This window comes from Callorhinus ursinus, unplaced genomic scaffold (assembly GCF_003265705.2).
Source record: "Callorhinus ursinus isolate GAN/ISIS: 27379988/994484 unplaced genomic scaffold, GSC_fseal_2.0 scaffold24, whole genome shotgun sequence".
In the NCBI taxonomy this organism is placed as follows: domain Eukaryota; kingdom Metazoa; phylum Chordata; class Mammalia; order Carnivora; family Otariidae; genus Callorhinus; species Callorhinus ursinus.
Window position 1 is genome coordinate 113,725 of NW_027397086.1, and position 25,765 is coordinate 139,489.

Consider the following 25,765-nt stretch of genomic DNA (forward strand, 5'->3'; position numbering starts at 1 on the left):
GGCTCCAGCCGTCTGCAGGGACAGCCCACGAGAGGATCCCAGGTCAGTCCACCCCACGACAGTGGGCGGACTCCTGGGCCCCGGGAGCCAGCCCCGGGCCTGTGCTCCGAGGCCGGAGCCATCGGCCAGGACAGGAGCTACACGGACTTGTGCACAGGGGCTGGCCCCAGTGACTGCCTGGGGACCTGCAAGTCATTTCACCCCCTGCCCCCGTGTCTTTCCCAGGAACACGGGGGAGATGGTGCCTCCTGCACAGAGTCCATTTATGTGAAGTGCTCCCCATGGCTCACGCAATATTAGATATTAGTTTATTGTCAGGAGTGCTGAGCAGAGGTCTAAGCCGAAAAAATGTGTCAGGCGCCCCCTGTGCGGACCCTCGCCGGCAGCCACGCGCCCCATGGGCCCGCGGACGGGCAAGCCACCAGCTGCCACCCCCACCCCTCGAGCCCCTTATTCCTTCTAAAGCAGCGGGGAGCTGCTGCAGGTGTGGGGGTTGAAGAAAGGAAATCTGGGACTCTGGGTCCAGAGACTCCCAAAGACCACAGGTGTCATTTTATAGACGAGAGAAACAAGGCCCAGAGGGCAGCTCCCTGAAGTGGCATCCCCACCTCTCTCTTACTGGAGGGAACAGCTAGCCCCTCTCAGTGAGGCCCGCCCTGGCCACCCATGGAACCAGAGATCTCCACGTCTCCCCTACTCCCTGTGCCGTCTCTCCTTGGTGTCCCCACTGAGCGCCAGGAGGGCAGGCGTGGTGTCGGATCCCCCGCTGGCCTAGATGGCGCCTGGCAGGTGGCAGGCACCTGTCTGTGTGCCTCTTGGAAGGTAATGGGTCTGGGCTGTTATAGGGGACCTAGGGAGCCTGGCCACCCACTCTGCAAATATGGGCAGGCCTGGCCCTCCGCTGGTGCCCCAGGCTGGGCAGAGCTGGGGCCCCTGCGGGCTACTCCTGGCCACCAGGAGCTCTTGCCCTCTCTCCTCTCCCTCTTTAAACAAATCATCCTTCTCCCCCGCTCCTCCGCCACCTCCTGCCAAAAAACCCCCACATCATGGAAAACCGAGAAGAAGTCTTTCTAGAAAAGGGAATTTTAAAGATCTACTGCGATGCCCCCCTCACCCGCCAGTACAGCCCCGCAGACCTTGGGGTCCGCTTGACCCCCAGTGGGTGGTTTCGCAGCCGAAGTCAGGCCATCTGTGCCCTGAGCTGTGGCCTGGGAGCAGCACCCGTCAGGAGTGGCTTCTCCTTACAGGGCAGGAGCTTGTCCTGCCGCCCCTCCCGACCTAAGGGTGGTTGCTCAGCCTCTCATCTCTCCTGCCCCTCGTCTACACTCGCTGAGACTCAGTTTCCTTTCGCGAGGCACGGATGATGAGGTATTTGACTCCAGGAGGGTGACCAGTGCCAGGGTGGGTGTTCGGAGGGCTGGCCCAAGCCTGACTCTCACCCCGAGGCCGCAAGTGGGAACCGGGAAAGAAATGGTGGAAAGTGCCCTCCTGCTCCCTCATATGTTCGGGGGTGAAGAACCTTCCAGAAAAGGGCACTTTTTCTTTAGGCCTTGCAGAAGAGCTAGGCAGCATCAGCACCACTCTGTGACCAGGGAGAAGTGGGGTGTCCAGTCTGCGCCCACATGGGGCTAATTCCTAGCTGCATTTGCTGGCGTGGCTGGGAAGTCGAGAGCCCCCCAAGGAACCCCAGGGGCCTCTTCCTCCCTGGCTCTTTGTCGTTGGGGTGAAGTGGTTGCAAGTCTCTCTCTCTCTCGGTCCCGCTCTCCTTCTCCTGCTCTCTGGGCCGTCAGGCCCTTGATAACACTTGGAAGGCGCTATCGGCCGGGAGTGTCCTCCTGCCCAAGCCCACTGGCCTGCTCCATGCTGACGGTTGGCAGCCGGCACTGTTTGATAAAGTTATCAGGTTAAACCTGAGCACGGCCGCTCAGTACATGCCCCTGCCTCAGATTTCCCTCCTCCTGCCTTTCTGCAGCTGCTCCCCCTGCATGGGAACCCCGGGTCCTGCCTGGATCTCGGCTGGGGCCCACTCGAAGCTGGACACCAGGGAGGTGGGTGGGAGGGGACAGCCCTCCGCCAAGGCCAGGAGGAAGAGCTGCATATCTGGGGTCTGCCCCCATTGCTCCCCAGACAGGGTCCCACCCCACCTGTCACAGAGGATCCAGGGGCCCTGAGGGGGTTGACTGACCATCCTAGCCTTAACTGGACCCCTGCTAGGTGCTGGGCCCCAAGCTGAGTGTTAAGACACAAAGAATTGGACCCAGTGCCCACTGGGAGGTGGCTCACAGGCTTGGGAGGTGGGCAGGGGCAAGCCCTCTGGCACTCGTCAGGAGAAAGGAACCGCCCCGTGGTGCTGCACAGACATCTAAGGGAGCCCTGGGCCCGCGGCTGGGGGGCGGGGCGGAAAGGCAAACCTCAAAGCAGGGAAATGATGTTTGAGCAGAAGGAGCCTTTTTTTAATGCCGGTGATAATGTTATCATGCGTGCCCACTACAGAAAAATAAAACATACACACTGAAAAACAGGGGGAAGAAATATGCACAACTCCTTTATTCAGCAACAGCCGGTGTCGATACGCTGCCCCTTATCCTTGCAAACTTCCTTCCGTGTGTGCAAGGAACAACATGGAATCAGGTGGTGTATACTGATTTTTAAACCACTCTTTCACTTAAGATATCATGAACAGCTTCCTATGTTGACACATTTATTCTGCAAAATCTATTTTCTCTTCAATTTTTTCAGTTAAAAAATATAAACACACACACACACACACACACACACACACACAAATCCAAGTCTCCTTTAGAGACGACCATGGAGGGAGCAGCCCAGCTGCCCTTCCCAGCCCGCAGAGGCAGCTGTGGTCATTGGTTTGGTGGATTCTCTTCAGATTTGTTCCTTTAAGGATCTACGAAGGTGTGCTGCGCTGTTAGGGAACCAGCCTGCTCTGCTGAAACAGGCATCGGGCTCTGGGCAGACCCCAGGTCCCTCAGGTCAGTCCTTGCAAGGCACACAGGCCCCTTTCGATGGCTGTGTGAAGTCCGTTGTCTGGATGCACCCTCGCTCCCATCTCCTCTCGCGGGAGTTTAGGTGGTTCTGATTTTTTTTTCCCCCCATTGCCAGTGGGCTCCAGAAGATGCTCTTGTAGCTGATCTGTGTGCCCATCCGTGACTATTTCTTTAACAGAAACTCCTGGGAGTGAAGTGGAGGGTCATGGGCTGAGCACACGTGGCTGACAACTTTCATGCACTTGAGCTGGGTTTAAGGTGGAGAGAGGGCTCCCGGGAGGGAAGAGGGTGCTCCTGGCAGAGGGAACACTATGGGCAAAGATGCATGTGTGAGGCATCCAGAATTCTCTAAAGGCCTTTTGAGAGGAAGACTTTGCTGCTTGTTTAGAATTCCGGGAAAGCGGCTCAGAATGACCTTGCCGTTCTTCTGTGTGTCTTCCCCTCCTTCTTGGGGAGCCCTCCACTCCCTGACCAGCCTGGGCAGGGAGCTGGGGAGGAGCTCAGGCTCCCCACTGCAGCGCTCCCCGGGCCACACCACCCACCCACCGGATCCTCTTTCTAAAAGCTCAGCTGATATGTCTCTTGGGCTCCTCGCCTGGTCTCCAGATCAGTCAAGGGCTCGGGTGCCTTTAGAAGATTCTCGTGGGTCTTGGGTCCCTTATGCGGTCTGGGGCTGGCACCCGGCTCTGCCCCACTGTGGGTGGCCAGTTGGCTTCATACACCTCTGGCCAGCCCAGATCTTCATCATTCTCTGGTCATGTCTCCTTGATTCCCTGCCCACCCCCACCCCCACCCCTTTATTCATCTTGCTCCTTCCCTCTGGGGTAGTGTGTCCCCACACCGAGTGGGAGCCCATCTAGGGCAGTGAAGGCTAGGTCATGGTGAAGGGCTGGGGTTTCATTCTTGAGGGGATAGAGGGAGGTACATTTGGTTTCTAGGGAACGTTCAGAATAAGTCCTATTCTAGATAATACCACTTCCTCCCCTGCCCCGGCACCAGGCCCTGCCTCCTCAACTCAGTCCCTCTGTTCCTTCCAGGCCACTGCACTTCATTCTGGGTGGGGACAGGCGGGGACAGGCTGGGGCCAACTCAGCCACACACAGAAGCCTGGGCTGACCCTGGGAAACACATTTCCATCCTTATCAGTTATTTCCATGGAGGGTTCCGCTGGGCATCTCCCACTTTGTCCCTCAGGGGCCCTGGTCCCAGGGCTGGCAGGGCCTGACTGCCGTGTGGGATGTGGCCACGTCCCGGGGTGGATGTGGCCTGAAGCTGCCACCACTAACAGGACATTTTATCTGAACATTAATTCAGATGTTGCATTCCGTTCCCTAGCGTGGCTGGTTTGTTGTAATATTAAAGTGTTATTTTAATATTGTTAACTTTGTTATTTACTGTTGAGTAAGCTGCTACTCTAGGTGGAGTTGCTGAGAACATCCTGAAGTCTCCCGTGTCCCCAGGGACAGCCACCCAGCCCTCAGCACCCGGGCCAGTGCAGCAGTCTTCGGAGGCCACCACGTGCCCTGGATTCTATGTAAACAGAGTCCCCTAGAGTTGTGCCATCGATCCCACAGCCCTGGGGGGAAGGCCAGGAGCCTGGCTTCTGAGGGACACTGTTGCTAACAGGCAGTGTGACTTGGGCCATGGCCTCCCCTCTCTGGACTTCTGTCCCCTTATGAGGCAAAGGGAAGCCATGGGAGGTCTTCACTGGGCTCGACAGTGTTTTCTGGCGACTCAGCAGGAACTTCAGAGCAGGTAGGCAGCAGCAGGGGAATGGCAGGTGGAGGATGGGACCGCGGAGCCTCTCTGCAATCACAGACGGTGGGGGGGGGGGGCGTGCCCCACTGCACCTGCTGAGCCCGCCCCGATGCCGGTGCTGAAGGAGACAGAACTTGGACAGGATGCTCATGGCCTGCAAAGTGCTGGCTTAGCTACGAGCCTTCTCCAGGGAATGCAGCCCTGCCTGTGACGCCCGTCCTTCCTGTGACAGCCCTGGGCTTCCTGCAGCCCTGGGAGGGTTCGGGGCTGGGAAAGGGCAAGTGGCATTACTCCAGGCTCAGGGCACATGCAGAGCAGCTTGCAATCCCCCAATGACTGTCTTCTGGGGCCACAGGAACCATACGGGGCTGAGTCTTCCCCGGGGAGCAGGATTTGCCTGCCCACACCCTGGCCTCCTGTCTCAGCAATGTGCAAATGGGGTTCTGGCCTCCAGGGCTCCGAGGCTGCAGTGCCCCCCCCAACCCACACAGCATGTGGGCTATCAGTGGAGGCGCTGATCGCTGGAGCCTGAGCAGATGAAGAAAGGTACATTGTCTAGCTCAGCTTCTCTTCCCCACCCCGCCCTGCTGCAGAAGTGGCCAAAATCCTAATATTGGTGTGGTTTTGTTTAGCAAACAAAGAGCATGCAAAGCAGTTCCCCATCCGTGTGTGTGTGTGTGTGTGTGTGTGTGTGCGCGCGCGCGCGCCCAGCACCCTCCCTTACCCCTGACATGGAGCAATGGAACACCCATTCCAGGCCTGGCCCCAGTGTATGGCTCCCCATCTCTGGCCTCCACTGTGTCCATGGACATGAGGAGAGGAGGGAGCAGGTGGTCTCCATGGCTCTGCTGGGAACCCCCACAAATGGGGAGCCTGCAGAGGAGGCCAGACCACCCTCCCTCTATGCAAATCTCAACCCCCTACCCCTGCTTCCACAAGCCTGACAGGGCACTCTGGCTGAAGTAAACAGAAAGAGCCACTGGAATGAAGCGTAATAGGAGTCCTGGCTGGCCAGACCCAGAGCCTGGGAGTTGGGGGGTTGCCATGCCCCAGAAGGCCTCAGAACCCACAGGTTCACAGCAAAGGAGCAGTGTGGGGGGGAGCATCTGCCGGTGTCACTGGGAGGAAGTAAACAGAGACTTGAAGACCCTCTTGCCTTGGAATCAGATTCGAATCCCAGCTCTGCACTTGCCCACTGTGTGATCTTGGGCAAGTTGGCCAACCTTTCTGAGCCTCCACTAACCCCTCTGTAAAATGGGATAATGACACCTCCTTTGCAGAGGGTTGTGCTGGTTCGAGTCAATGTGCGGAAACCCCGGGCCTTGCTTGGTACCTGGAAGAGATTCGTTCAGAAGTGTCCACTGGGTGGGCCAGGTGTGGGCTTGATGCTGAGGGCACTGGAGACTACCTTCTGGCAGAGGAGAAAGTTACCCACATATAACTGCCATAGCAGGTTCAGTGGGTCCTGAGGTGTAAGTGGGGAGCTCAAGAAGCTCAGCCTTCAGAGGTGGGAGAGCTTCCGGTTGGAATGACCAAGGGAGGCTTCATGGATGAGGCAGCATTTGAGCAGACCTCATAGGATGGGCAGGACTTCAAAAAGGGCTACTCGCGCCCTGGCAGCACTTAGCGGGTGCTAAGCCCTGCTCACTGCTCTGCACGCATGGTCTCAGGGAATCCTTCCAGAGACGAGGGAGCTCTGTCATGTCCTACAGCTAGCAAACGGTGGCACCAAGCTTAAGTGAGTCCTATCTGCAAAGTCCCTTTGGCCATATAAGGCTCTAGGGATTAGGACTCGGATGTCATCCTTGGGGGCCGTTATTCAGCACACCATGGTGATTACATCAAGAAATTTGAGATGGGAAGATTACCCTGGATCATCCAGATGAGCCCCATGTGATCCCAGGGTCCTTCCAAGAGGAAGGAGAGAAGGTCAGGCAGAAGAACGGAGCGCGTGATGGAAGCGGAGGTCAGAGCCACCTGCTTTTGAGATGGATGAAGCGGCCACAGGCTGAGGGCGGCCACGGCCTCTACCCTGAACGGATGCAGCCCTGCTAACACCTTGAGCTTGGCTCCGTGAGACTCATTTTGGGTTTCTGACCTCCAGAACTATACGAGGATAAACTGTATTGTTTTAAGCCACTAACCGTACGGTAATTGGTTAGCAGCCGGCGGAGACTGATACAGCCCCCAACTGCAGGAGCCTCGCCTTCCCCATCACCTTGCCGCTACGGGCTCTTTTGCTTCTGTTCCTGCGCTTACCAGTTTGGTCTGAGGCCACATCTCCCAACCCATCTGTCAGCCAGTCCAGAGCTTCCTCTCTCTCTTTTTTTTTAAGTTTTAAATTTTTTTTTTAGTAATTTCTACACCCAACATGGGGCTCGAAGGTACGACCCTGAGATCAAGAGTCGCGTGCTCTACCGACTGAGCCAGCCTGGCGCCCCGGCTTTCTCTGCCTTTCGAAGCTCCCTACCATCCCTTCCCAAAGCCTAACTTGCACCCAGGACACACTCAATGAACACTGGTTAAATGTAAATAAATCTGTGTCTTTATTTTTATTTACAGCAGTTGAGAGGAACGGGCTCTTGTTAGCAGTGACTGCTTGTTTCTCCAGCCCGGAAGCCCCGCGGCCGGCTGAGTGCCAGCCAGAAGTGGGGGGCAGCCAGCACATCTGGCCAAAGCAGAGGGGTATTAGGCCTCCTACTGGGACAAGAGGCAGCTCCGGACATCCATGGCAGTCAGAAGGAGACCCACTAAAAACCAGATCCCAGCACGGTGGGCAACAGGCAGAGGGGGAGGATTTCTCTGTGGATTCCAGTGATGGGCTATTCTTGGCATCCCCTTGGGGGGAGTGGGGAGGGCTATGCTGGCTTTCTGGGCTCCATGAGAGGGAAGGTGCCCAAGCTCTTAGACCTCTAAAACAACTTAGCTCAGAAAACACCCAGCCCAGTTCTCATATTTTGCAGCAGGAAAATCTTGGTCCAGAGACGGAAAGCAACTTGCTCGAGGTCACACAGCAATTCTGTTGAGTCTCAAAACAAGCTGAAAGATTCCTGCCCAGCCCTGACTCCAGGAGACCGGGGATCTGGGCGCAGGAGGCTGGCCTCCCTCTGGGTCACGGGACCTCACGGCGGGCTGGCCGGGAGCCCAGGGCAGGTGCAGCCTCACTTGAGATTGTGCTGGCTCTCGCGGTGCCGCCGCAGGTCGACCTTGCGCTGGAAACCCTTGGTGCACAGCTCGCAGCTGAAGGGCTTGAAGCCGGTGTGCTTCCGGCTGTGCGTGATGAGGTTGGAGCTCTGGCTGAAGGCCTTCCCGCACACCTGGCACTTGTGGGGTTTCTCACCTGCGGGGCAGCAAGGAGCGAGTCAGGGCTGTCGGCGCCAGGCCCGCCGCCCCGCTGCCCTGCATTTGTTCGCCAAACTCTGCTATGTGTTATCTCGCGGCCAGCCCACATGTGCTTTAGAAAAGAACTACAAAAGGGAGAGGGGAAAACAACGCCCTCGGGCTTGCACCCTGGTCGGACGGGGACTGGGTCCGGGCCCTCAGTTAACAGCCAAGCAGTGAACGATTGGAGGAATGAATGAATGGAGAATCCACCTGCAAGTCTCACTTGGACCCAGAGATCGCACTTTGGCCGTTCCCTTCCCGGCGTTTTTTTCTACGCATTAAACGTGTACTTAAGTAGCAGAGCGTCCAGCCCTCTGTGTGGAGGTGAGCGCCTCTCGCTTTGTGACTTAACCCCCCCCACCCCACCCCCGCCTCTCCCGTCCGAGGCAGAGACCTTTTACCAATGGGAGGGAGGGGGGCGGGGAGCGGCTCTGCTTGGGCCCGTGCGGGCGTGGCCGGGGAACCCCGGCGCCAGACGAGGGGCGGGCGCCTCACCTGTGTGGATGTACGTGTGCTTCTTCATGTCCGACTTCTGGTGGAAACGCTTGCCGCAGAACTGGCAGGGGTAGGGCCTCGTGTCCGAGTGGATGAGCAGGTGCGTGGACAGGGTGGACGAGCGCTTGAAGGCTTTGCCGCACATCCGGCACTCGAAGCTGCGCTCCTGCCGGACGAAACGAGGCCCAGGGGGGTCAGGCGCGGGCGGGGCCTCGAGACCCGGGACTGCCACGCTGGGCGCAGGACCGGGCCCTGCCGGGATCCCCTGAGGAACAGGACACTCGTTGGGGGGACCTCGAGAACGGGTCCTGGAGGAGCAGGACCAAGAGACCCCCATTTCTGCATCCCAAGGGGGGCTGAGACATGGGGCCGGAGAGGCCTCCTGTGGGTTTTCCCCTGTAATCCTAACAGTATCCCATGCAAAATAAGCCTCAACACACGTTTGTTGACTGACTGATAGATCGACTGATCTGGGGCATGGTCATGGGCTTCGCAGTGCTTTGGTTAAGAGTCTGTATTATGGGGGCACGACTCTGGCTTCTGCCCCTTAGAAGCCGCGTGACCTTAGACAAGTCGTTTAACCTCTAGAGACCCAGTTTCCTCATCTGTACATGAGAACAGCAGTAATGAGCTCAAAGTGTAGAGAGCGGAGCGGGCAACTACTAGCACGTGGTGTGCGTTCACAGTTGGAAGCGCTCATGACTGTATCCTGCCTCTCCAGCCTGAGCTTTTATCGACTCCTGTGTTAGCAACTCGGGTCATTTCCGGTACTTTCCCTGGAATGGAAGATTCAAGAAGGGCTTAAGTGGGACAAGATGAACGTTTAAGCCTGACCCCAAGATTCTAAAAGTCGGGGGCCTCGAAGCTGAGGACACCTCTCCTGAACACACAGACGGCAGGATCATTTCTGAGCCTCAGAGACATCTCTCTGCCCCCGAAATCCCACCGGGCCAGGAGCCTCTCCCAACAGCACGTGAAGCTGATCTGGTCCATCAGGGAGTGTGTTGGTAAAACTATAACGGAAGCTAGCACTAAAGCATAATTATTCATTATCAAGAACAAATTAAACCATATATTAAATATATATAGCATATATGTATTTTAAAAAGAGCATTTGGGGGACCCAGATGAGGGGGTAAAGGACCCTTGATCTGTGTCACCTTCAGAGGCAGGGTGAGAGACCCAGCCCTAGCTCTAGGCTTCCTGCGGGAGGCACAGAGCAGGAATGGGAAGGGGGGGGGGTCCTGGTCTTGGCCAGCTGCCCACCTGGGAGTGGACGTGTGTGTGCTGCTCCAGGCTCACGGCGTGGCCGAAGGTTTTGCCACAGACGTCACAGGCAAAGGGCCGGGTCCCGCTGTGGGAGCGGCGGACATGCACTTCGAGCCCGTGTGGGGTAGAGAACACCTGGGGGCAGGGGGCAGAGCGTGAGGCCACTGGGGGCTGTGGAGAAGGAGGTGGGCCTGGGTCCCAAAGCCAGCCCCACCCCCTCCATGCCCAGGCACAGACAGCCATAAAGCAGGAGAAGCACCGGAGTGCTGTGTGTCCTGGGAAGGTCCCTTTCCCTCTCTGTGGCTTGGCTTCCTGTCTAGAAAGTGGGGGCTGTGGGAGCATGTAAAAGGCCCCTCCTGGCCCTAGCTAGAGGCTGAATAGCCTAGGGGTTAAGAGCCAGGAGTTTGCCAGAGCCACGTTTGAATGCTGGTACTGATGTCTACTTGCTGTGCGCTCTTGGGCCAGTGACTCAACCTCACTGAGCTTTTTGTCCGCTTCCCAGGGCTCAAGCATGTCAAGTGCTTCGCACAGGGCTAGCACACAGCCAGGGCTCATGGTCCTCGTCCTCATGGTGAGGACGAGCATGCTGAACCCTCGACCCCACCAAAGGACTCAAGATTCACAGCACAGGGAGCACCCAGCTGCCAGGGAACTGGAGAGGGGACGCAGAGCAGGGCCCGCGAGCCCACCCATACCCAAGTTGCCCACCTTGTTGCACTTGATGCAGTGGTACGTGTCCATGCCCGGGGAGCAGCGGAGGCTGAAGTCCAGGGGCGGCTCAGTGCTGGGCACAAGAGGGCTGCCGTACAGGCTGACGGAGCGCTCGAGGAAGGCAGACTGCATGGTGGAGGGGGCCTGCCGGTAGCTGTGGCCGTAGGACGAGGCCAGGGCATCCCAGGAGAAGCTGGGCTTGTAGAACGGGGGTGAGTCGGACTCCCTGTCCTGGGATCGGGGCATTACAGCAGGGCCCTCTGTGGAGAGTACGACACGCGTAAGGTGGTGATTCATTGATAACTAGGGCACTGCTCCCCACCACTCTCCACCTGATGACCTCATGCTGAGGATTGTGGTGCATAGCCCAAAGTATTACTGTGGGAGAGGGTCTGGGTCTTCACCGTGGCTTCTCGGCTTTTCAGGTCCCCGGCACCTGCAGAGTGCCCACCTCACCCACTGCATTGGCCTGCCCACCACTTCTTCTGACCTGCCACACAGAAGCTCTCATCTGGGAGTGAGCTCCCCGTCCTAGAGGGGTCCAGGCAGAAGCTGGAGAGCCCAGATTGTATCCGGATGGCCTTGTCGATCTTGCCTGACTCCATAACTCCAAGGATCCCTGCTTCCATGAGCCCATCCTCCCTCCATTCCACTTGCACTGGCTGACGGGGAATGGCCAGTGGCCCCGGCCTGGGTACCTGGCACCAAGGCCGTCCTGCTCAGGCTCTGATCCAGCTCCAGCTCTGGCTCCCGTTTGAGGTCAGTCCAGGTCAGGCACTGGTTTGGGAACAGGGTGTTGAGGACGGGATCATTGCTCAGGACCTGGTCTCTGGCCCCTGTGGGGAGACAAGACCATCAGAGACGCCAGCTACAGCCCCTAGGAGGATGGGGACCCAGAGACGCACTTGCTGCCATCCCCAGCCGCTCGCACGCACGGGCCCTGCCCAGGATGGAGGCCGAAAGCAACGCCCCCGAGGAGAACTCCTGGACCGGTGTTAGTTTTCTGAGCACCCAGCCTCAGCCCTAGATCTTTCCTGAGTCTGGTTAGGACCCACATGTCGGCTGCTAGGGACCAGCTCCGATCCCGATGCTCCCACCATCCCAACGGGTCAGAAGAGACGGGCGCATTCATTCGTTCGTTCAACCAACATTTACTGAGCTTCTGCTCGCAGAAGGGATGCTGCTGCATCCCCAACACAGGGGGCAGGGAGCCCTGGGTGGGTGCCGCAGGGGGCTCTCTGACTCACGGGGGCTGAGGGCAGGAGGCCAGATCGGGTCATCTTCCTGGATGCGGGGCTGGTGGTAGGTATGAGCCTTCTTGCTCTTCACCAGGAAGGAGCGTGGCATGGTAAATGTGCACCCCACACCTGCAAGGGGAGAGGGGGAGAACAGTTAGGAAGGGGCAAGAAGACAGCAGTCTCTGTATTTTAGAGCCTCCTCCTGATATCAGAACCCACTGTCCTGAGTCGAATGGTGTCCCCCAGAAGTTCATGTCTACCTGTGAATGGGATCTTCTGAGGAAATAGGGTCTTTGCAGATTTTACCACCCTAAGATGAGGTCATACTGAGTTAGGGTGGACCCTAAGCCCAGTATGTCCAGGGTTCTTATAAGAAGAGGGAACTTTGGGCACACAGACACAGACACACAGGGAGAACACCATCTGGAGGCGGGAGCAGAGATGGGAGGGACGCGCCCACAAGCCGAGGAGCACCGAGGATCGCTCTCTCCACCAGAAGCCAGGAGAGAGGCACGCGACAAACTCCCTCAGAGCCTCCAGAAGGAACTGGCCTTGCAGACACTTTGATTTGGGATCTCTAGACTCCAGAACCTTGAACGAATAAATTTTGTGTTGTTTTAAGCCACCTGGTTTCTGGTAGTTGGCTACAGTGGCTACAAATCCTAACCTCCCTCCGCTACTCCCTTGCTAGGAAACTAATACACCCACCTTCTACAAAATCCCCAGGGTCAGTCTGCTCCTGCCCACATGCCCTGAATCACACTGGGAGCAGAGAAGGAAGGACAGGGGTGGCTTCAAATATGACACTGTGGCCCCGGCATCCAGAAAGGTGCATTTGCGCCCCTGGGGGATCTGCATCCAGAGGCCACGGAAGGGGTGGTCTGAGCTCAGGTTTTGGAGTCAGATGCTCACGGGTTAGAATTCCAGCTCACCCGCTGTGCACTTTGGGGCAGATGCTTAACCTCTCTGGGCCTACTCCCTTTTCTGTAAGGTGCAGCACCCAGGCAGGTAGTGCCGGCGAGTGCATCTTATGTGCTTAGTGCTTACGGGGGGGAGGCGGGGGGGGGCAGGGGAGGCGGGTTGCAACAAAGGGGGCACCTCGATTGAAAGCCACATTACTGCGGCATTGAGGCACCCAGAGCAGGGCTGCCCCTCGTCCGTGGCCTCAGCCCAGAGTCTGGTGCCCAGAGAGGGAGGAGCCTTCTCTCTCTCTCTCTGAGTGGGGCTGTGGGGGATTGGAGTTGCGTGTGGGGCTCAAGGCCCGAGAGGACTCCCCCATGCCACCCCACTGGGAAGACGGAGGGCATTTTGTGCACATGGAGGAAGAGGCCAATGTCCACCAACTGTAAGAACTAAGCAGTGGGCAGCCCAGCTCAGCTGCATGGTACCGAACCCACCAGTCAGGGGGTGGGGGAAGACACGGAGGACCAAGTCAGGAAAAGGACATGCCCTTGGTCCTGGGCGGGCGTTGGTGGCGTGGTAGAGCCAGACCAGCCTGAACACCTTGACACCCCTGGCTTCGCATGAGAAGAGCATCTCCTGCCCCTCGAGGCTCCTTGTGCTCAGCCCGTGAGGCTCCCCCGAGGGCTCCTGGGAGACAGAGAACATCTGAGTGGTCCTCTCTCCTCTCTACCACCCCAGGCCAGGCCCAGGCAGGAGTTCAGGAAATACTTCGTCAGTGGCATTGCTGGTGGCTCCTCTGTGGGTCCCATTCCCAGGCCTCAGAGCCGGAGCCCCCTTCCGCAGGCCAGCGGCCATGCAGGGCTGCAGGGATGATAGGGCCAAGCGCGGGAAAGGGATTACAGCTGCTCCAACAAGAGCCAGGGCTGGGTGATAAGGCCAAGGCGAGGAGCGGCTGTGCGGAGGGAGATTAGAGAGGGCAGCTTGGAGCCCTGCCTTTGGAGCAGGCCCAGGGAGTCACCCCTTCCCCCAGGGTGACCCCAAGCCAGGCAGAGGCCCCCAGCTGTGCCCAGGCCTGCCTGCCCCTCACCAGAGCCCCCAGGGCATCAGGAGTCTGGTGAGGCCACTCCACCCTGGGCAATCCTAGGGCCTGCCCTCCTCACCATAGGCCTCAGTGTCCAGATCTGCTAAACGGGCATCACAAGCCACCTTCCTGCCATTGTTGGGCAGAAAGGACCTCTATTACAAACAAGTGTGCAAAGTGCTCGGCGTAGCGCTGGGGCTGCAGGAGCACTGAGCAGGTGGTGGCCTCACAGCCCGCGGGAGGAGAAGCTTCAGGAAGGCTGGCACAGCCCACGCCCTGTCCTGTCTGGCCGCATCTCCAGTACCCTGCCCAGAGCAGGTGCGCTCCGAGGACAGGGATGAGCCCGGGACCAGGAGCAGGGACATGCTCCAGGCCCTTCCCCTCTGGGATCTGAAATGAAGAGGTGGGACTTGAAGGCTCTGGGGTCCAGTCCAGCTGTCAGATTTTGCCCTCCCAAGGCTTGCCTGGCCTGCTGTCTCCCCCAGGCTTGTCGGGAAGCCTGCCGTGGCCTTATCTGCCCGGGGCAGTCTTCCTCTGCCTCCTCCCCTCCCCCGGGGCCCCTCTCACCACTCCCCCTTCCCCCTTCTAACTCTTGGGTCCAGGAGTCCCCTGGGGAGGCCAGACCCTGGGCAGAGCCAGAGGAGACCCCCCACACACACCCCCTACAGGAGAGGCGGGGGCTGCGTGCTTTTGCCTTTTGTTCTGGGGGAGCCTCCAAGGGCCACGGTCTCTCTATCAAAAGATGATCTATTATTTTTTACATAGTGTTTTAGTAGTAAGCCAACGAGAACCAAAGGTCGGCATGAAACTGCTGGAATGCCAGGAGATACTTCTTGCAGCCAGAATCTGCGTAGCCTTAGCTCCGTGAGTTTGGACCTGGGAGCTGAGGGGCTACTGCCCCATTTCACAGAGGAGGAACGAGGCTTGGAGACTGGCTCATGATCCCAGGCAGATCCCAGGCTGCCCGCCGCCCCCCGCCCCGCCCCGCCCCCGCCTCTATACTCTCAACTGTCAGACACGCGGTGGGCACTCGGGGCGGAGGCAAGTGCGCAGACAGGCTAAGGAAGGTGTCTAGAGCTCCCTGGTGTGCGTTACGCCATGAAAACTGACACCCATGGGGGCATTGTCTTCCGGGCTCACAGGGTGAACTGAGGCTGAGGGAGGAAAGTGGCTCGTCCAGGCCTTGTGTTCCTGTCTTGCTGGGACCTGACTCCTGGCCCAGGGCTCTGCCCATCAGCACCTGTGGTCTTTCCAGCCACCCATGAAGACAACCTGCCTGGAGCAGGGAGAGAAGGCTGGTTGGTGGGGCAAGATGATGGGAAAATCAAATTCCTTTGAATTCTGTCTTTTCTAGAACCCAGAAGTTCCACATGGGTTCCTGGAGAGTTTTGCGGGGAGAGGTCGGAGAGAAAGACCTCCTCCAGGAAGCTCTGTTGTTCCCTTGGGCTCAGAGCCTGAGGACACCATAGAGGTCAACTGGTTAGGAGTCAGGACAACATAGTCCCGGCTTCCGGGGTCCCTGGCTGGAGGAAAGCGACTCTCAGGGCCCACTCTAGGGATCCCCTTCAGAGCCCCCGGTTTCCCTCCCTCTCCCTCTCTAGAATGTTCTGTCCACCAAGCCCGGTAGAATGGCACAGCCAACCCCATGGCTTTAAGCCTTCAAGCTCCCCGTGGGGGCCAAACACACCAGGAGAACTTCCTTTTGGCCCCTGTTAGCAGAGTTAAAAAAAAAAAACAAAAAAAACAGGAACCAATCACCTATACTGTAGTTAATTAACAACCACACCGTTTTGATTCACACGGACCGTTCTGAGAAAGAGCTCAGAGCAGAGATTGTGAAAGAACCCTAAGATTTCTTCATGAAACAGAGGCCTTGATGGTATCGACCTCCGGAAAGAGACTTTCTGTTAACATCTCTTCCAAACCCTCCATCCCGATAGAGGGTGCTCTGACCCCGAGTCAGAATCTCGGCCCCGCACCTCTACGTCCAGGTGGACTCGAAGCCACAGCCTGGTGACTTCCACATAACGGGGCGCCACGGACCTCCCGTGGGGCTGAGTCTGATTTTGTGACCTTGAGCTTGACCACGTCGGCCTCCAACCTAGGGCTTGGTTTTCCTATCTCTCAAAAGGGACCGTTGGACTAAGAGATTTCTAAACTTCCCTTTTGCTCTAAAATCCCATGCACAGTTTGTTGACCTTCACCGAAGGACTGACCTGTCTTGACTAAGAACCTCATCACTCGGGTTCCCTTTTTGGGAGGGTTGGGTAAGACTGTTGTTTCTCAGAGTCAGTGACAGAGGACCCTTTGGACTTCCTTTATGTTTAAAGACGTGACTCAAACAACAAACAAACAACAACAACGAAAAAAAAACCCTTTCCATGTAGCAGTTAAGGGAAATGGGCCTGTTTCATGTTAGGGGCCCCGGCAGAAAGGGGTCGTTATTTTTATTTGAAACTTGCAAGCAATTCTCAAATGCTCTTCCTAAGTTCAGAGACTGCAATGTCACACGTGAGTGAATCAACTTCTGAGTTTATACCCAAAAGAATTGAAAGCAAGGACTCAGACATATTTGTACACCCAAATTCACAGCAGCATGATTCACGATAACCAAAAGATGTACGCAACCCGAGTGTCCATCAGCAGATGATGGAGAAACAAAACGTGGCGTATCCATACAATGGAACATTATTTAGCCTGAAAAAGGAAGGATGTGCTGACACAGGCTACAACATGGATGAATCTTGAGGACCCCATGTAAGGGAAATAAGCCAGTCACAAAATGATGAATGCTGTAGGACTCCCCACTTATATGAGGTCCCTCGAGAAGTCGGATTCATAGAGACAGAAAGGACAGTGGTGAGAGCCAAGGGCCGGAGGACGGGAAAGGGAGGGGAGTTCATGTTTAATGGGGACAGAGTTTCAGTTTGAGAAGATGAAGAAAGTTCTGGAGGTGGACGGTGGTGACGGTTGCCCAACATTATGAATGCGTTTAATGGTACAGAACTGTAAACTTAAAAATGATTAAAATGGTCACTTTCCAGTCATGTGTATTTTACCACAATAAAAACAAAAATGAGTGAACAAAACATTTCCTGGACATTTCTGAATTGGAGCAGCTCCCGTTGGTTTGAATTCCTGAAAGCAAATGAACAACAACAACAACAAAAACCTCCCTCTAATTTAAGGAGGGGGTAAGGTTTTTTTGTTGTTTCTGAAAAGGGACGAAATCATATATGGTCAGGCTATTTTCCCAGGGGCGACAGGTCCCAGAATCTTCGAGAGTCCTTGTGCTCTCCAAAAGGACCCCAACCTCACCTGCCCTCCTGAAAGCCTCGAGAAAATGTTCTGCACTCGTTTTGAGTAACTCCATCCATCAAACCCAAGGCAGATACGGCTTTCTGATGCTCCCCAGGCACCTTCTGCAGGGAAACCAGCATTCTGACCCCCCCATCCTGATTTGGAAGACACCTGACACATCTCCTTATTAAAAGAGTCCCTTGTGGGGCGCCTGGGTGGCTCGGTCCTTAAGCATCTGCCTTCGGCTCAGGTCATGATCCCAGGGTCCTGGGGTGGAGCCCCGCATCGGGCTCCCTGCTCAGCGGGAAGGCTGCTTCGCTTCTCCCTCTCCCACTCCCCCTGCTTGTGTTCACTCTCTCGCTGTGTCTTGCTTTCTGTCAAATAAATAAAATCTTAAAAAATAAATAAATAAAATAAAAGAGTCCCTTGTGCACCACCTCTGAGGACAAGAGACTCGCCACCTCACTAAGACTGAAACCTTCTACCCATTCATTGCCTACTGATAACTATTCAGGAGGTGTGAGCCTCCACGGGCAGGTGCATCTTAGCTAGCTGCTGTCAGATCCACGTTCAGAGCCTGCAAATTAATTTGCCCCCTCCAGGAAACTCATGAAAGCTGCAGACCTTCCCCACAGAAAAATGTATACAAGCAAATATCCACAGCTATTCTATAGACTCCCCTCTTAACAAGCCTTACTTTAGAGCCGGCACCAGATGCCCAGACTCTAAACTTGGTCTTTTTTTCCCAAATTAGGTAGAAAAGACTGAGAAACCACCTGCCCTTCTGCAGCCCTCTTGTTCCTGGAGGCCGGGGGCTGGGGGTGGTGGACAAGGCACTTTCCCTTCTCCCCTCAACGGGGCTCTGGATGGGAGGGCACTCACTCTCAAAGTGCCCCAGGAACTTGGGTGAAGGGCACCGGGGAGTGTGGGATGCTGGGGGTAGAACTTCCCTCGGAGTCCTCTCAATTTCACTCTAATTTTATAGACAAGGGAAGCTCAGGGTGAAGAGGGGACAGGGCCACACTAAGCCAGGTGCCTGAATGAGTGTTGCCCCACATTCTGCCCAGGTCCCTGGGAGAGCTGGGGTTGCGGGTATGACCTCGCGCACACAGGTGATCACCGTCAGACCCAGCCGGGTTTTGGAAAGGCCGTTTATGCACAGTTGGCAGAGGGCGGAACTCCTATAGGGCTCTGCCTCCCACCACCGCCTGTCTGCTGGGTTCAAGGGCTGAAAGCTGCATCCTGTGGAAGAGATACCCCAGTCCACCTAATTCTTCCTGTAACTGCCAAAGGGCCTGGGTGACCTGCCTGGAAACAATCTAAGTCAGATATGCAAATTGAAAAAGAAGAGGCCGGAATGACAGCACTCACCTGTCCCTAGCTCTGCCGTCTGGTCCTGGATGCAGTCTTGGTCTTGGTGGGAACCTCCCAGCCTCTGGGGATCGGCTCCACTCTGTCAACCTCGGACTCTCTGCTCAAATAGATACTTCTTCTTTCTCTCTCTCTCTCTCTCTCCCTCTCTCCCTCTCACTCTCTCTGGTTTTTTTTTTCCCCCTCTTCTGTTCCCCTCCTTGATTTTCAATCTGATTATTTGTGTCAAAATCTGGCGGTGAAGGAACAGCCAATAGAGAGCGCCCGAGCGCGGGGCTGCATTTGCTTATCAAAGCTTCCCCGGCTCCGACTTCGGGCTCTTGCCAGCCCTCCACCCGGGGAGCCGCGCTCTGCCCCGGGACATTCTAACTAACGCCTCCTGGAAGAGGAAAGGATGGCTAAATCATTCCGTTTTTAAACTTAAAGTTAAAACACTTATATACTTGATTTTGCATAAACTCTTTCGTCTTTCCTTCCTTCCTCTGTGTCTGTCTCTCCCCCTCCAACCCGAGCCAGGAGCACTCTGCTCCAAAGCCACGGCAGACCGCTCTTAGAGAGGTCCCTCTTGTCCTTGCAGAAAAGCCGAATTCACGCTTCCCCAGCCTTGACCCCAGAAGAGGTGAAGGAGAAGCCCAGGTGCTTCCCAGCGTCAGTGAGCCGCTCAGCCCGCTCAGCCCCGCGGCAGGTGCATTCCGGGTCTGTCCCAGACCCTGCATGTGCCGCCATCTAGCGGCCGCGGAGGAGACGGGGGAGGCCCATGGTCGGTCACAGGCACAGCCAGGCTCGGACATCACATCCCGCTTGGCACGGAGCCCCAACCCCCGATCCCCCACCTTTTTCCTCCTTTGCCCCGCAAGCCTGATTTATTTCAGGAGGATTTGCATAAGAGGAGAACTCACAGAACAGAGTACTGTTAGCCTGATTTGCATGCTCTTCCAGCCCAGCGCTGGAGAGATTATGTTTCCCTCATAAAGAAAACAAGTTTGGCGACATGAAGCCCCAACTTAAACTGCAGGTCCGGGGCCCCCGACAAGAGGAGAAAGGGGGTTTTGGACGAGGCTCCTCTGCGGCTACGCCCCCAGCCTGGAGGTCAGATGGGCCTGCGCAATGCTGCGGGGGTTGGGGTCCCAACCATCACCCTCAGCCCCTGGACTCTCCTTGGTGGAGAGAGAGTGTGGGAACATCTGGACTATTCTTTGGATGTTCCACATTGCCAACAGTCAACTGGAACTGTTTGTCATTATGCAGAAAACTTAGAATCCAAGGACATTTGGGAAAAAAAAATCCCATTTCTTCCCATTCTCCCTCCATTATGTAGGCACATCCATGTTTTGCTTATCAGGTCTTTCTTCTTCCACTGGCTGTTGTTTTATTTAAGTGCCTCCCAAATTCTCTTGCGGGTCTTATGAACATATTTAATGGTTTTGCAGCTTTTAATGGCTTACCTTACCAACCACTTTCTTCATTTGGGGCATATCGTGGTTCGGGGTAAAGCTGCCGAATTGGGTACATGCTACTCTGGGGTTCTGATCCCACTTGGGGTCTTTATCTTTCTCCTTTAGTAACCGATGCAGAGACTCCCTTGCTAGGCCAGGACCCCAGCCTGGAAGTGAAAGCAGGCCTTCTCTGGAGCCACCTGGACCCCTCTCTGGGAGGGCAGTCCAGTCACCTGGACACACCTTGCAGCCTGGAACCACCATGCAGCATCAGGCAGGCCTTTGTGGCCTGAAACCTCCCAGTCTCGGGGTCCCCTCCAACACTACTCCCTTTATTTATTTTTATTTTTTTAAAGATTTTATTTATTTATTTGACAGAGACACAGCAGGAGAGGGAACACAAGTAGGGGGAGTGGGAGAGGGAGAAGCAGGCTTCCCTCGGAGCAGGGAGCCCGATGCGGGGCTCGATCCCAGGACCCTGGGATCATGACCTGAGCTGAAGGCAGATGCTTAACGACTGAGCCACCCAGGCGCCCCATCACTACTCTCTTTAGTACGCAGCCCTGGAGAAGAAGTGTCTTCGTTTAGCCCCTCCCAAGTACTAAATGACTGCGGGCATCCTTGTGCCAGTTCATTCATTCATTTATTCAAGTTACTACTGGAACCTGTCCTGCTCCAGGTTCCTCCTTCTTCCCTCTGCCTCCTGCCTTCCTCCCTGTCTTAGTCATCTCGGGCTGCCATAACCAAATACCACAGACCAGGTGACTTAAACAACATTTATTTCTTGCCGAGACCAGGAAGTCCAAGATCAAGGTGCTGGCAGATTCTGTTTCTGGTGAGGACAAGCTTCTTGGTTTGCAGCAGGCCACCTCCTTGCTGAGTCCTCACTTGGGAGAGAGGCAGATGGAGAGGGAGGGAGGGACGGAGTGAGGGATGGAGGGAGAGAAAAAGAGAGAGAGTGAGTGAGTGAGAGAGAGCTTAAGCTCTGGCTTCTGTTCCTTTTCTTATAAGGACACTAATTCCATCATGGGGGCCCCATCCTCAAGACCTCATCTAACCTAATTACCTAGCAAAGGCCTCACCTCCAAATACCGTCACACTTCAACATGAATTTTGGGAGATAAAAGCCTCCAGTCTATAACTCAGCTAATACATGTTTACTGAGTGCCTGCTAGGTACCAGATGCTGGGGTTTCCAACAAGAACCAGATGGGGGCCATCGTGGGCACCTTCCTGGTCTAGCAGGTGGGACAGAGTACCCCGAAATTTACAAACTGGGCTGATAAGTGCTGTGATGTAATCATGGTATGCAAAGGAGCACAGGTTTGTTTTTTTTTTTAAGATTTGTTTATTTATTTATTTATTTGACACACAGAGAGAGACAGCGAGAGAAGGAACACAAGCAGGGGGAGTGGGAGAGGGAGAAGCAGGCTTCCCGAAGAGCAGGGAGCCCGATGCAGGGCTCGATCCCAGGACCCCAGGATCATGACCTGAGCCGAAGGCAGACGCTTAACGACTGAGCCACCCAGGTGCCCCTGCAAAGGAGCACAATGAAATGAATGCAGACTTGGAAAGTAATGAGAGTTAATGAAGCTAATGGAAGTGACACCTAGGCTGATGCCAGGCTGACTTGGTTGGAAAGAGGAAAGTAGGGAAGAATGTCTAAAAAGAACAGCGTGTGCAAAGAGCTGGAGGCAGGACCTTCGGGGAAGTGACAACAGCCAAGTTCAGTACGGGTGGATGGTAAAGGGCAGAAGAAGGGGAGGGAGAGATGAACCTAGAGAGGAAAGAAGGAGCACAATCAGGAAGATTCCTCCCTGATTTTAAAACCTTCAATCATTTCCCTTTACCTAACAGGACACAAAATTCAGCTTCGGAGCTCAGCATTCAGTGTTTTTCACAGTGTCAGATCTCTTTCAAATGACAGCATTTTCTCTGATGTAACGTGCAGAAACCCAACTTATACCAGTTTAATAACAACAACAAAACAATTCCGGCTTCAGGCATGGCTGGATCCAGATGCTCAGATGACGTTCTCTGAATCTCATTTGTTCTTGCCTCAGGACATTTGCATTTGTTGTCCCCTCTGCCTGGATGGCCTAACTTCCAGATCTCCCCATGGCTGACTCATTCAGGTCTCAGCTGCAATGTCACCTCGGCAGACAGACTTCCTTGGCCATTAACTAAAGCAGGACCCTCCCACCCCAGCCACTTTCAGCCCCATCATCCTACCCTTTGCTCTTCTTGCCAATCATAATTATCTGAAAATGTCCTGTTGATTTATTACCTTTTTATTGATCTCTTGTTTGGCCTGACTGCCCACACGGAATGTAAGCAGCAGAAGAGCAGGGGTGGCGTTTGCCTGGCTCCCAGCCGAGTCTCCAAGGCTGACAACAGTGTATGGTAGACACTCGTGATGTTTTTACAGAGTGAATGGATGAACGAATGAATGAATCCGTGCATGCATCATTCTCTCTCCATCTCTCAGCTTTCCTTTCTTCTCTGGGGCTGCGATCGCCAACACCGTCAGCCGTAGTCTATCATCTTAGAAACACCGGTGGAAAGCAAGCCCCTTCCTCTGTAGTTTGAACAGGAGGCCCCAGAATGACTCTGATCGGCCCAGCCCAGTCACAAGGCATCACCCCTGCACCAATCACTGTGGCCGGTGGGAGGGATATGGGTGTCTCATTGGCCAGGACTGCCCAAACCTCGAAGAGGCAGGGTTGAGTTTGGGGAGGAAAGAGCAGTTGTCACTACGTAGAGTAAGGCCACGTAGGTGTTTGGGCCACGGCTTCCACTTTCCAAGTGTCTTCTTATTGTCGCCTGAATATGCCGCGTTCTTTCCCGCTGGAAACCAAATCCCAGCCCCTGCCTTTGCCCTTCCTGTTCCCCATGTCCAGAACGTTCTTCTCTTCAGTCTCCTCCTTTGCAGCCCAGTTCTGCTTGCACCTCCTTCAGGAAGCCTTCCCAGATGCCCGCAATCCCTGGGGCCACCCATGCAGCCCTTGGAGTCTTTGTCAGCGGGCACTCAGCTGCTTCTCGATGGGATCAGCAACTACCTTTGGGTGGGAATGCTACGCGTCCTCTCGTGGCACACACTGACCTCGGTGATGTGGCCGAGTAAGCGAGAGCAGCTGCTAGAGCCTGGCAGTGTGCAGAGCCCCTACCCCCCGTGGAGATACCCCAGGCAAGTGCAGGCGGGCTCAGCAAGCGGCAAGGGAGAAGAGGGGGTGCTGTGCTGGGCGGGCGGCAGCAGGGTCCAGGCTGCGGTCCCAGCACCAGCTAGCATTGGCTGTGTGACCCTGGGCACCTTTCTGGCCTTGGCTTAGAATGGCCACAGAATGAAGAATGCAACAAACATGAGCTGAGTCCACCCATCCCGGAACTTGAGGATGGACTGGGTGGTCCTCACCCTGGAGTTGGGGGTGCCCAGCTGGCCGCTGCGCCCCTGGGCCATCTTCCTCTGCCAGAAGAGCTCCCATTCTCTGCCCCGCGGCGACTCCGTCGTTTTGGGGGGGGGGAGATTGTGGAGCTCTTTCCCAGCCCAAGCTCCTTCCCAGGAGCTGCAGGCAGTTGAGGTGGCGGGAGTCCCGCTTGCAAACGCAGCGTGCCCCTGGCGCAGGGCAGTGCCCTGCTGGCCAACAACCCCACGACTCAGACGCCCCTGCTCTTCCGGCGGAAGCAATTCACCAGATCGCCGCACGGTGGCGCTCTTGCCCCCTTTCTTCCGGCGAAAACCTCTGACCCGTCAGTCCGTCCGTCCATCCATCCATCCACCCAGCCACCTACCTATCTAATTACTGCTTAAATAACAAGAGTGATATATGATCAGAGTAGAAAGAAAAAAGTAAAAGAGTATTGATCTCCCCCTGATGTGTATTCTTTTAGTTTCTCTTTCTCCCCCTCCCTCTGACTCCGCCCCCCAGGCTCCCTCTCCCACTCTCCACAAATGCAAGTGTGCCTATAGTGTTTTTCAATTCAAACAAATCTTTACTGACCCTTTGCTGTTGAGTACCACACAGTCAGGCTATGCCTCCCCCAATCTGTGAGCTCCCCCGTTCTGCCTCCATGAATCTCATGATGGGGACGGGACACACCCTTTGGAAGACCATGAGGCCGGGTTCTGGGGTACACCCACTTCACAGGGCGGTGGGTTCGCCTCAGACAAGCAAGGAAGGAGGGGTGCTCTGCTCAGGCAGGGGGTGTGGGCGAGCAGCCTGAGGGCCTGCATTCCTGCCCTGTGCCTCCCAGCAACTCTGGCAGGGATGCCGAACAGGGCATGTGGGGACCCCGTTCCTAGGTTTAGGGAATAACAGACCACCGAGAAGCCCACCTGCTCCATCCATCCCAACAGTGACTTCTCACTGGGAACCGTCCTCAGAAAGTTTCCAACTTTCTCGAGCAAATGTGAAACCCCATGCTGAGGCCTGGAGAGGCAGGGGGACCACGGATCCTCCCAGTCAGCCATCTGAGGTTTCAGAAGGGGAAACTGAGGCCTGAAGAATCCTAAGAAGCAGAGCCAGGACTGGGACCCTGGCCTCCCAATCTTCTTGAAAGCCCTTGATAACGGGGACCATTGTTTTATCATTTCCAACCTTAGGTGTGTTACCTGTGTCTTGTAAAACATAACTCCAGAGAGGATGTCTAATTCTCCAGTCACTGGGGTGAAATGGAAGCATCGTACTGGCTTCCAGACCTGGGACTGCAGCCTCGTCTTGACACCCACCAGCTGCAGGACCTCGAACAGGCACTCACCTCCCCCCTGGAGCCTCAGACATTACTTCTGTGAAATGGGGCTAAGGATAATGCTTCCTCGGGGTTGTTGTAGGTAGCAAATGAGCAAATACATGCAAAAACATTTATAAATGCTAATACACTCTATAGCTGTGAGTTATCATTTCTCAGCAGAAACACATAATAGCTCGTGAGAGGAGTCTTCGATTTCTCTCTTTAATGAGACGCAGTCAAGAGCAGCCTTAGCTGCTGGGGACATAAAAGAAGAAAAAAAAGAAAGAAAAACAGGGCAGTGTCAGCCTGATTGCTATCAGGTGGGCTGTGCTCATTTACACGGCAGGTTGATTATTAGTGAAACACCTGACATTTGGTTACTGCTCCGCCAACTCCCGATGACTTCTGAGTTCATGTCCCCTGGATGCTCGCAGGAAGCTCACTCAGAGGCTGCAGACAGGAGGACGGGACGAAAGCTTTGTGAGCATCTACCTGGGCCAGACAGGGTGGAGGGGCTTTACAAGCCTTGGCCCTTGAGTCTGTGGGAGCATTTTGCCACTTGGAATTACTGACCGGATGGTGGGAAACTGAGAACCAAACCCAAGGTGCAGCTGGCACCATAGCCAAGTCCACCGATCCACTGGGATGGACCCCCCACTTTTACTCCCCAGTGTTTCCCCAGTGCCATGCCTGGCACATCACAGGATCATTAAGGGTGGGATGCATGAATGCAAGTCTGTGCAAGCTGTGCGTGTGTGTGTGTGTGTGTGTGTGTGAATATATGTGTGTGTCCGCTAGCCAGCCTTAGGAGGGTGACGAGCTCCCAGTGGGTCCTCACCTCCCTAGTGAAGACGCGGCGAGGAACATCCCCTGCAAGTGATGGCCTTGCTGCTTAGGTAGAGGAGCCTGTCGAGGCTGCCAAGCAGGGAGAGGCCCTGTCTCCCCTGAGCAGCCTACCTGGCCCGGGGGGCCTTGCTGCAGCCTCCAGACCCAGGAAGCAGGGAACCCAGGGAACACGGAAGCAGGGAGTCAGAGGAAAGATATTTGGGAGCAGGCACACACCTTTGCAGAGGACTAGAAATTCACA

General features: G+C 55.6%; 1 protein-coding gene and 1 long non-coding RNA gene across 3 annotated transcripts in view; both read right to left on the reverse strand.

The window, feature by feature from the left end:
• LOC141374941 (uncharacterized) overlaps window positions 1-23,575 on the reverse strand; it is a 35,574-nt gene extending 11,999 nt beyond the window's left edge. The window contains exons 1-2 of the long non-coding RNA XR_012382153.1: window positions 22,238-23,575; window positions 20,429-20,838 (exon numbers count right to left, since the gene is read on the reverse strand). This is a non-coding gene — a long non-coding RNA (uncharacterized lncRNA). The remainder of the gene's footprint in view (window positions 1-20,428; window positions 20,839-22,237) is intronic.
• GFI1B (growth factor independent 1B transcriptional repressor) lies at window positions 7,286-19,188 on the reverse strand. 2 transcript variants are annotated; one of them, XM_025888410.2, is made up of 7 exons: window positions 18,516-19,188; window positions 11,870-11,989; window positions 11,321-11,458; window positions 10,620-10,882; window positions 9,909-10,046; window positions 8,643-8,907; window positions 7,286-8,103 (listed from the first exon to the last, which is right to left on the reverse strand). In XM_025888410.2, exons 2-7 carry the CDS (start codon window positions 11,967-11,969, stop codon window positions 7,925-7,927), a joined length of 1,083 nt encoding a protein of 360 aa, XP_025744195.1. In that variant the 5' UTR covers window positions 11,970-11,989; window positions 18,516-19,188; the 3' UTR covers window positions 7,286-7,924. The 2 variants fall into 2 exon arrangements, with proteins under 2 accessions (XP_025744195.1, XP_025744198.1); XM_025888413.2 differs by having other exon boundaries at window positions 8,643-8,808; window positions 18,516-19,186.
• Window positions 23,576-25,765: the final 2,190 nt, after the last annotated feature.